Raw genomic sequence first — 11,365 nt, forward strand, 5'->3', positions numbered from 1 at the left:
CATGCACGGCCCCTCCCCCACAGCCCACCTGTCCTCACATACCCCAAAGCCCCCACTCTGCCCCACAATCTCTCAGCCTTGAAAAGAAGAAATGAAACCCAGAATGCTCCTCAGGAATGACACACTAACACTCCAGGGACAGCAGTGGCTCCGGCCACTGGGAATGAGTCAGGCTGCAGCCTGAGGCCTGTCTGGGAAGAACCGACCTGAGCCCCAAGCGAGCCGGAAAGCAGCTCCTGTCCCTCACTCTCATTAGTGCAGGAAACCCGGGGTCCCAGGGGACGCCCGGCCCCTGCAGGGACCTCTAGCCAGTGTGGGCCCAGTGCCCACGGCAGACCCCAGGAGGGGCGACGGGCAAGAGCGCTGGGCGACCTGGGAGCACAGTGTGCCTGCCGGTGACGAGGAGCCGCGTCACCCATGCCACCAGTAACGCGAGGGGACCCAGCACAGGAGGGCTCCTGGGGACTGGGTGCTGAGGCTGACGGACACCTGGCCACTGACGGGCAGGGCTCCCAGCTGGGCCTGGCGCGAGCCGGTCAGACCCAGGATATGGGGCAGCTCCCACGGGCTGTGGCCGGAGGGGGCAGTGGGGCGGGTGCTCTGGCCCCTGCCCAGACCGAGAGGATGAACAGGGACCCGGTGACGAGGCCACGTGGGGGCAGTCCCTGGAAGAATGAGCAGGAGCCCGTGCAGGGTGACGGCCTTGCGTATTTATTCCATTTTAGTCTCAAGAGAAAGGCAACTTAACATTATGGAAACAAAGTTGCTATTTTTAGATTTTTTTCAAAGTTTTTTTAAGTGAAACCCCAACGTCCTCAAGAGAAAGAGAGAGCGTGAGCAGCGACCGGCAGGTGACCGGCGGGCGGCCCCAGGACAGCGGACGGCGGCCCCAGTGCGGCTCGGGCGACCTGACTCAGGGTCGGCTGTGGCACCGGCAGACGTGCCATCGTCATTTGCCGTCGCCCGCCCTAGAGGAAAGCCCGGCGGCCGCAGACGACCCTGTCCGGAACACGACCGCACCGCGCCCAGACGGGCAGCTCGGGTCACAGCAGGATGTGGTACTTCAGCGCCCGGGGGACCCTGTTGATGACCAGCCGCCCGTCGTAACTCAGGGAGGCGAACAGCCAGGGGTCGGCGGAGGACCACTCCACGGCGTACACGCTGTCCTCGTGCTCCTCGTACGTGGCGATGACGCTGTCCTGCGGGGGCTCCTGGCTCCTGGAGGGCACCAGAGACGTGCGTGAGGCGGCGCGGCGCGGCCTCCTCGCCACGCGGCAGGAAGGCCAGGGGGCCCGAGCGGGGCCAACGGCGGCTGCCGCGGGGGCACAGGAAGCTGACCAAGGCCGCAGGGGCCACCTGGCAACAGGCCCTGGGACAGCCGCCAGGGGCGCCTCGGCTGGGGGCGCTGGCTGGGAGATGATCGGGGAACTGAGAAACTGACGTAAAGAATGACACCTGCCTGTGACACCTGAGCGGAAGGGACAGCCCAGCCCAGCCTCACTGCGGAGGAGCTGGACAGGCCACTGTCCCCGTCACCTCCCTCTGAACGAGACACAGCGGGACCAGGGGACGCTCGCGTGCCGACGCCCACACGTGAGCGAGGGGACCTCGGGGCTGCGCAGGCTTCCCGTTCTGAGGGCCACACCTGGCCCCCCCAACACACGCACACAGTGCAGGGGACACGTATCGACCCGGCACACGCTGCTTCGGCACTTTTCTTCCTTTTCACAAACACACTGTGCTCGGTGTGCGCTGTGCTCCGGGGCCCCCGGATCCTTCGCGGGCAGAGGCTGCTGTGCCCTGACCCAGCGTGGTGCCCCAAACGCAGCCGAAACGCAGGGCCACGGCCCGGTTCCCGCGAGGGGGCCCGCCACGGTCGCCAGCTGCTGTCAGAAACACCGCGTGACGTCCTCTCGGGGGATTCTGATCAGAATTTAGTAAGCCTGTGGACAGACCGCAGCAGCCGGGCTGCAGGACATCGTGGGGACACCAGGCGGTGTCATCGCTCCTGGCCGGACTGCCAGCCATTAAGTGCTCCCTCCCTCCCAACGTGCCTCGAAGCCACCGTGTGGACGGCAAGATGCGCGAGAAGCCCGCAGATGCCAGCTAAGGGGCCAACCAGCTTCCACCCACAGAGACGGGGCACGGACTCCTGCGTGGCCACGAGCAGAGGGGACATTGGGGCGCCTGGTCCAGCTGCGTGACGGTGACCGCTTGGCTGAACGCACGGCGAGTGTGCCCCGAGGCTGTGCTCCCACGCGGCTGAGCAGAAAGGCAGCTGAATCGAGAGACAGACACGTCGCAGGTCGCTCTGTGGAGGACGCCCCGAGTGCGGTGGCGTCCCCGGCAGCTCCCGGCCAGGCTCAGGCCGCGGGGAAAGAGCTCCCAGGACCGACAGCGGGAAGATGCAGAGCCAACGGCTGCTGACTGTACGGCTCAAACGTCAACTCAAGGAAGACTGTTCCAGAATCTTCGCCTCAGGAGTCCGGGGACATGACCTCTGGGGTCCTGTGTGCGCTGTGTTCACGCCCCCCACGGACGAACCCACTCCAGAAGCAGAGGTCTGCTTTCACACCGCACGGCCGGCAAAGGCCCCCCCTCTCTCCCACGCAGAGAAGATGCAGCCCCGACAAGGGCCGGGCGCCCCACTGTGCATGAAGAGCAGCCTGACCTGCACACACCCCGAGCCCCCAGGCCCTGCACGTGTCTCAGGGCATGCACCCCGTCGCGTGGTCAGCGCTGGGAAACAGCTCTGGAAGGTACACTGCAAGACAGCGCGTCTGTGAAGACGCCCATCAAGCACCATGCCTCGTGGAGTCTTGGGGACCCAGCCAGCGTTAGGGGTGGGAGGGTGGCCCACAGTCCCCGCCCTGCCCCGGCCCGAGAGGCCAAACAGCCTGCAACTCTGAATCACACACTCAAAGCCACGACAGCGAAGAAGGACCCTGATGATGACGACTCTCACCACCGTGACGCCCCGTGAACGCTGGTTCCCATCATGGTCACCGTCGGCACTTACAGACAGGAACATAGTGTCCTTCGGTCCCTGCCGGACCCGCCCTGGGGGCTGACACCGCACGCCCAGGCCGCCAGGCCGGGTGCCCGCAGGAAGGGAAGCGCCCGCAGCCCCGGCCCCGCTTACTTCTCCTCTGGACGGCGCTCCTCTTGGTCACTCAGGTCGTCATCGTCCACCAGGTGGCCGAAGGGCTCGGAGGAGATGGACACCATGTTGGAGAGGGTGACCCTGCTGTCGCTGCTGCCCGTGAGGACGAGCTGGTCGTGCGAGTGGTTGTAGCGGACGCTCCACACCCTGGGAGGCAGGGGACAGGGACACGCCGCTGGGCTGGGCCCCGGGGACCGCCGGGCACCCATTCCAAAGGCACGCCGACCACGGTGGCGTCCAGCACAGGACGGGCTGAGTGCATGCCCCTACACCCCAACAGACAGGCCCAGTGGGGGCACAAGGCTCGGGGCAAAAAGGCTGCCTGCCCAACACTGCGCACAGGCTCCCTAAAACCCTGAAAATGTGGTCCAGAAACCACTCATGACCTGGAGCCGAACCCCGGGCCCTGCCCAGGAGGAGCAGTGCGGGGGCAGGTGGGGGCCAGGTCGGGGTCGCCGGGCCTCTTCGCCCACACACGCCCGAGCCTGCAGTACTGAGTGCCCGCCACACCGGGCGGCTGCGGGCCCACAGGACAGTGGAGAGCGCCCAACAGCCCACACGTAGGGGCCAGGAGGACAGGCGTTCTGCACGGACAGCAGCAATTATGGCCACTCACTGAATCTGTTACAACTGAGCACAAGCATCCGGATTTTTAAACTTGCTGATTTTAAATTTTCTGATATAGCTTTTGGTAATTCAAAGAACTCGGAGACTATAGTCGGCTCTCCCGGGACGTGCCCCCCGGACTACGCGAGGGCTCCTGACATCGGCTTGGCTCAGATGCCTCTAGGCATTTCCTCTGCATGCACACATGTATACACGTGCAGGCAAGCATGCACACGCATACACACGCACAATCATGCACTCATGTATACGCATGCAGGCAAGCATGCACACACAAGCATGCACATGTGTGTGTATACGTACATACAAACATGCACACATGCATGTGTATACACACAAGGATGCACAAATGTGGGTGTGTATACACAAGCACACATGCACGCACACATGTATACACATGTACTACAAAGTACAGACACAAATATACACGTGTATACATACGCACGTGCATAAGCATGCACATAAATCCTGCACACAAAGAAACATGCACACACGCAATCAGGTACACAAGACACCTGAGTGCACGTGCTTTATTTTAATAAAAATTGGCTCATCCTGTGTGCACTATTCTACATCCTGCTCTCTCCCTGACTCAGGAAAAGCATCACACTGGTGTGCAAACGTCTCAGGAGGAATGGCCCTCTCAGGCTGTCCGTGTCCATCCACACAGCCATTCCTCAGTCCTTGTCACAGTGGCAGGGTCCCCACCGCACGGATGCCACTGACCGACTGAACCGAACCCTCGGCCGGGCCCCTGCGCCACGCGCAAAGCCATGTGAGCATCCGTGCACGTTCGCTTCTGCGTCTTTGAACTGGCACTATTTTAAGAGAAGACGGAATCTAATGTTTTTCTTCCTCTCTCTGTTTATAAATCACAAACACTCACATCTGGAATTAGTGTTTCTTTAGAAAAAAAAAAACTGGGTTGATTGAATGAGTCCCAGCAGCACAAACGGAGCTGGTTTGCGCCTTTCCGAATGGTAAAGTAATTAGCAAAATAAATCACACGATCCCTTCGCTGAGCGGCACACGGGGAAGCCGTACCAGTGAGAGTGCTCCTCCAGGGTCCTCACGGGCTCGGTGACGCTGCGGGTGTCCCAGAACTTCACCTTGCAGTCGTCCCCGCAGCTCGCGAGGTAGTACTGCTTGTTGGGGTTGAAGTCCACGTCCCTCACCAGCTGCCCGTGGGCGTTCTCGATGCAGTAAACCTGGCTGGGGCAGAGAGGGCCACACGGACGGGGCGTGGGCGACCGGAGCCTGCGCGGACCGTGCCGGCAGCCGGGCCCAGGGCCCCCCGCTCCGCAGGCCCGCTCGGCACCGGAAGCGGCTGCTGACACCAGAGCCCCCTCAAGCGCAGAGACGCAGGCTGCCGTTTCTCTGCATCTGTGATCCTCCGCGGGCTACGGAGGTGACGTTGGTTTGCAGCTGTCAAAACGTGACACGTTCCCTTGAGAAGGAGCGTGGGCCAGAGAGACTGTGACGGCCACGGAGGAGCAGAGACAGGCTTTCGGGTGGGATGCAGACGAGTGTCTGGAGCGACATTGTGCAAAAGGAAAGGGAGAAGGACACGGGCCGGGGAGGCAGGACGCAGTGCTGGGCCCGAGAGAGGGAGCCACGGAGGACAGCGGAGGGGGACAGCTGTCACGCCGGCTGGTCCGTCATCCGCTCCCACCACGGACGCCTTCGCCGGGCCCACGGCAGCCCACTCACCTACAGGCAGGTGGCGCGGGCGGGGACGTGTGTCTCACGCACATCGCTCACTGCTCCAGGCTGCTACCCGCAGGGTCTGCCACACCCCTCTGACGTCACAGGCCCAGAGCGGCCCAAACCAGCCCTGCGCGTCTGGCTGCCACCGGCTCCCAGCCTGGGCCTCGCCCTCCCTCCTGGTCACCCGGCTGCCTCGCCCTCCCTCCTGGGGTCACTCAGCTGCCTCGCCCTCCCTCCTGCGGTCACTCGGCTGCCTCGCCCTCCCTCCTGGGGTCACCCGGCGGCCTCGCCCTCCCTCCTGGTCACCCGGCGGCCTCGCCCTCCCTCCTGGTCACCCGGCGGCCTCCCAGCTTCCGTGGCGATGGCGACCGCCAGCAGCTCCGCTGCTCGTCGCTGTATTTATTCCACGTTTCTCTGCTCCCCACGGTGGGTAAACTCGCCCCGTCGTCTCCCCCCGCGCCACGTTCCAGCCTCAAAGCCCTTTAAGCCTCGAACCAGTTTCTCCGTCCTGTGCCTTTCCAAGATGTTAATGTTCTTTCCTAAAATAACATCCCCTAAACCTAAAGATCTTCCAGGTGAAACAGGCGGATGTATAAAGCTAAAAACCCAGGAGCTGTGTGAGGAGTCACATGCCGAGTATTTCCTAGGGGTTTACTGCACGCCCTGGTGGCGGCAATTTTAATACAAAAGCACAGTACATTCCCGAACTAACACGAAAAGCACCCTGGCTCACTAAACACCAGAGCTGTTCGCAGAAGAAGTAACGGTCAGTGAGAGGGGCCACGGTCCCCTTAGCTGCTCATCGTCCCTAAGCGATGACACGACACAGGCGAGAACTGCAAGGCATTGCCCCCAAAGCCACATCCGCCACGTGTGTTTTGGGGTGTGCAGTGTCAGCCTTCCAGCTTCTTGCCTTGAGACACTGACATTCTTCAGGTCCTTTAAAGCACACGGGGAAGGCACGAGATGGCACGGGGCCTGGAGGGACGGATGTGCCCGCATGTCCTGCCGGGTCTGTGTCCACGGCTCTCGGGCAGTGGTGGCCGACCACTCACCAGCCCCGAGAGGCTGAGGGGCCCAGAGCTAAATTTAAAGCTGCGCCCCGCCCCTGAAGGCAACACGAGTTATTTCGTGACACCGTCTTTGCGGCTTAGTGATAAATTACGGTGTGCTGAGGGCTTAAAGGCTTGCACGGCGCCCGTTGCCACGGCAACAGATGTGCTCACCATCACTCCTCCGCCTATCGCACCGCACCTGGGACGGGAAAGCCGCTCTGATTTATTCCGCTAGGACTGCGGGCTGTCGCGCACGACGACCGAAACGACAAGCTGGTCACCCGGTAGGGGAGGGTCTTGGAGGCACAGAAATGGCAGCGACAACTCCACAAACCCAACCGGGGCACAGAGACTATCAGCGTGCGGCCGCGGACCACGGAGGCCGAGCTGGCGGGCACCAGCTCACTGTGCGGCGTTGTGAAGCCTGGTCTTACTTTCATTACAGACCGCCGCTGTGAGGGGACACCCCCACGGAGCACTGAACAGCCACCGAGCAAGGGCGGCTCCACGGCCACAGACCGGCCAGCTCGAGTCTGCGTGGAGAAGCAAAATGGGAGGATTTCCTACAGAGACGAGGCGCAGACAGACAAGCCATGTGCCCTAAGAGCATCCGACTCAGAACCGGCCCCTCGTGGGTGACGAGGGGCAGAGAGGGGACAAGGCACCGGGCGTGTCACTGACCTCATGGTCCGCGTGTCCCACCCACGGACAGTGGTGTCGCTCGCTGTGGCCACCTGGGTGCAGCTGTGGTGCGGGCTCCACCGTCCCGAGGTGAACTTCAGCTGTCCCCTCCCCTCCAAGGACGCCGAGCTGGCCAGCTTTCCGAAGGAAGAAGAAGAGGAACAGCTCCTTTTAGAAGAGGTGAGAGGGTCCTGCACCCACAGGGTCTCGTCGAAAGTAATCACCGAAAACGACTCGGACGCTGTCCCCCCCGTGGAGGCAAGGACACGTGAGCGTACTCGGAACACGACACCTGAGCCCAGAGGGAACGGAAGGCGTGTGAACAGGCCCTCCGTCGAAGGGGGCTTGCACGGCTGTGATTACAGACCGCGTGCCCAGGCTCCAGGGAACAATGCGGAGCGCGAACATCTGGTTGTCCCCGAAGCCAGGCGCAGGCGAGGGGGGAGCCGCCCGCCAGCTCCAGACACGGGCGTGTCCTCGGCCCGCGCCCCTCCCCCATCCTAAGGGCCCTGAATCTGCCAACACGGGTGTCACGCAAACCCCAACGGCAATGACAGAGACCTCCCGAGACACCCTGGGCCAGCCCCTGGCAGAAGCTTCCGCCTCCTGGAAGCCAGGGGGCCGCGGTGGGGGGAAGCTCCCCACTAACCTCACCCCCTCCCGCCCAGGGGTGATGCACAGACGCATCGCAACGGCCACACTGCCGTTTCGATTTGGGGCTGACTGTCCATCCACAGAGCCTTCCAGAGGCACAGGGAGCCCCCTCTGGCCCACGTCCCCAGGGCACACGAGCCTGTCACCTCATCACTTTAACCTGAAACCAGCCTCGTTCGTCGAGCCCAGGGAGGAGACTGGCAGGCCAGCCGCAGCTCTAGACGAGGCCGAGGGAGGGTCAGGCTGTCGCTGGGGCCGTGCGCGGGCCCTGTCACTGTCCTGGCCTCTGAGCCCCACCTCAGCACTTTACCGGGACCACGAGAGTGCCCCGACTCGAGATGGAGCGAGCGGTCAGTGCAAGAGGACTCGCCTACAAGCCTGGGAGGAGAACCCCCCACTTCCTCGCCAAGGAGACTGGCCTCATTAAGAAATACGATGATGGCGACATTTTTAAAGACTTCTCAGAGTGTCTCCTGAGTGCCGAGGAGCCGGCCGCTGCGTGCACTGCGTCCTCTGCAGCTCTCGCTGGGCTGTCTCCATGTCACTGAGGTGCCAACGCCGGCCCGAGGAACCGCGCAGGGCCCCGTGTCACCCGCGCGGGCCCTCGGACGTTGGTGGCGAGTCTCGTCCAGTCCCCTGTTAAACTCGACCTTCAGACTTGCCTATGGCCGTGGCAGCTCACGTGTCGAAGTGACCAAAGGGGCAGAGCGGGCACAGGTCCTGTTCCTGCACCCTGGCCACGTGACCAAGGCGAGTCCCTGCCCTTTGTCTTCCCACCTGTGAGGTGGGGGCTGGACCAGCCACGTGGCCTGCCGAGAGTGCCCGGCAGACGTGAGGCCCGGGCTTCCCGGCCACGGCCGACTTGTCCGCATAGCCGCGCTGTGGCCAGCTCTGCGGTTCTCCGAACGTGTCAGCGTCGTTCTGGTTTCTGTCTCTGCTCTGGGCCACTGTCCCTCCCAGGCTGGGAGGGACGATTACGGGTGCCCCCCGAGCCCCTCTGGTGATGGAACTGGCGCCGGCGTGGGGACGGAGGGCGCGCCTTGTGCAGGGCAGACGGCGGCGGTGACCGCGGGAGCAGCTCACGGCACCCCGGGGTCCGGGCCTGCGGCCGCCAAAGACAAACGGGCAAACGTGGCGGGGAAACAACCGGAGGAGGCCGCGGCGGGCACACGGCAGACTCGGAGTACACACGCTGACCGCACCCGGGGGCGTGGGACGCTGAGTGTGTCACCGTCCCACCCCCTTGGAGGAGGACAGCAAAGGCAGGGCTGTGGCTTGTAGTCCTGGGAGCCCTGCACGTGTCCACCCCTGAACTGCCAGGCAGGGGCTGTGACCTTGGCCTGAGGCCCTCTCCGCAGGCCTGAGGGACCACCCAAGGCCAAGCACGACGGGCTCCTTTTGCCACGACCGCTTTAGGCAGGAACACGCGGGCCTGAGCGGGGGACAGAGAACTTTCCAGGAAAGGCTCTCCTCACACACGGGGAGAGGCGGGAAAGAGAGCCGCCTGTTTGCTGACGTGGGCGTCTGGCTGGGGTGGCGGCAGTGGCTGCACGCGCCCTGCAGTGATGGCGGAGACAGCAGTGACACGGTGACACATGGCCGTGGCAGAGCGGAAACACGCCGAGGGGCGGGGTCCCTGCGCCGGCTGACGCCGAGCTCAGCAGCCCTGGTGTCGCTTCTGTCCACGTCTGCTGCCGTATCAGGTGATGGAAACTCCTCCTCCTTTAGGTCAGTGCTGCGTCCTGCAGCCACCTGCAGCTGGACCAGCGCACCCGCACGCCCACCTGAGCCGACGCCAGCGGGGCCCACGGGTGCGGGGTGCCCCTTCCCGCCTGCTGACCCGGCATTCTGACCGTTAGGGCTGTTCTCTCGCATTAGACCGTGAGAGAGCTGTCATGCTCTCAAGGTCCTCAGACACCACACGACGGGAAAGGAGGTTCACGGCGGTAACAGCTACCCCCTCTGCAGGGGATGCCGACGGCGGGGCGGGAGGAACACGGGGGCTCTGAACCTTCCTCTCGATTCTGCTGTGGGTCTAAAACTGCTCTAAAAAACAAAGCCTGTTACAAAATGAAACCTTCAGCTCTGCAAACCACGCTGCTGAGAACGTGCAAAGGCCGGGAAGAGAAGGGGCAAAGATACGGGCCCGGCACCCCTCGCCCGGGGCAGGTGCCAGTGAGGGGACGGCCCTCCCCAGGGGCCCTGCCCGGAGGCCGGGGAGACCACCCCGCCACGTCCGGCGAGTGGCGAGGGAGGCCGGAGTGAGGCCTGTGCCCTGGATCGTGTCGCCACACGGAAGGGCCAGGCACGTGCCCGTGACGTGAGGACGACGCGGGAGCTGGCACTCTGGACTCCAGACGCGGGGACGAGGGCAGGGTGAGCCCCTTCGCCGTGGCAGGCTGCTGGGGACCAGCGGCTGACACCTGACCCCAGCCTGTCAGGCTCTGGACCTCACGTTCCCAGTGTCAAGGCTGATCACGGGGCCTAAACTAACTAGAGAGCCTCGGCCTTGGAGAATGAGGACGGCGAGCACGGTGGAGGAGGGTGACCAACCTGCCCAAGGAGGGGGACAGGGCCAAGCACCCGCCAGGCCGCCCTGAGGGCCACGCAGCCCCCACCGCGCTCCGCCTTTGTCCCCGAGCGAGGAACACGTGTCTCGTTTCCAGGCGGAGCAGACAGACCTCAGCGCAGGTCACGGTCCTGCCGCTCCGGGCCCCTCCCCCGCGCACGTGCACTTGACCCTCCCTCCCACGAGTGGAACCTGGGATGAGGACGTTTCTAAAAGCTCGTGTGTCCCTGCAGCCCACTCCCCTCCGGAGAGCTGCTCCCGCGCTGAGTGCGTCGGGACAGAGGGAGGGGGCGCCGGTTCCCCCGGCCACGTTCCTCTGGCTCGGCCGCTCGCTGCACCTTGAACGACGCTATTTATTTCCACAGCCAGGGAAAGCTGCTGGAACCTGGGGATGAATGAACGCACATGGAAACAAGGGGGCACCCCCCCCCGCCTGCTTCGGGGTCCAGGACCCCGCGGACCCGCCCCTCGGGGCCTCCCCTGGGCTCCCGCTAACGATTATAAATGGCGAAGAACCTCCAATTTAATTGCAAAGGGTAATGATGCAGGGAGCGTAAGATTAGATTCGCCACAGAAGGCAACATCCTCAAACAGTAAAAACACCCCGAGGAGCCGGGGGAAGACGGCGGGATCGATAGGACGGCTTCGGCGTCAGACGCCGCGGCGCAGGCCGCAAAGTGACATTGACCGAAGTGCTGACGGCGGCCGAGGGAGGGGGAGGGAACCCAACCGGTCCCTGCAGAAAATAAGGTACAGATTAATCACCACACGGAGTCAGCGAGACGTGCGCACGGCCTGACCCCGATCGCAGGACAGCCGCGAAGCTGGGGCGGGGCCTGCGAACCGCGGACCCCGGGCACGGGCGTGCTCGGGCTGCACACGGCACCTCCTCAGCCTGGAGGCTGGCTGTCC

At 63.7% G+C, this 11,365-nt stretch overlaps 1 protein-coding gene across 3 annotated transcripts in view; it reads right to left on the reverse strand.

Annotated features, from left to right (window-relative positions):
* Positions 1 to 690: 690 nt before the first annotated feature.
* The window catches only part of EIPR1 (EARP complex and GARP complex interacting protein 1), an 88,456-nt gene continuing 77,781 nt past the window's right edge, over positions 691 to 11,365 (reverse strand). For 2 of the 3 annotated variants that reach the window (XM_025045723.1, XM_006910211.3), the window contains 4 exons: positions 7,231 to 7,367; positions 4,832 to 4,999; positions 3,143 to 3,310; positions 691 to 1,218 (listed from right to left, as the gene is read on the reverse strand). In XM_025045723.1, coding sequence (XP_024901491.1) covers positions 1,044 to 1,218; positions 3,143 to 3,310; positions 4,832 to 4,999; positions 7,231 to 7,367 — 648 coding nt within the window. In that variant the 3' untranslated portion in view covers positions 691 to 1,043. The remainder of the gene's footprint in view (positions 1,219 to 3,142; positions 3,311 to 4,831; positions 5,000 to 7,230; positions 7,368 to 11,365) is intronic. The other variant, XM_006910212.3, reaches the window with a different exon arrangement.

This window comes from Pteropus alecto, unplaced genomic scaffold, assembly GCF_000325575.1.
Source record: "Pteropus alecto unplaced genomic scaffold, ASM32557v1 scaffold61, whole genome shotgun sequence".
Lineage (NCBI taxonomy): Eukaryota > Metazoa > Chordata > Mammalia > Chiroptera > Pteropodidae > Pteropus > Pteropus alecto.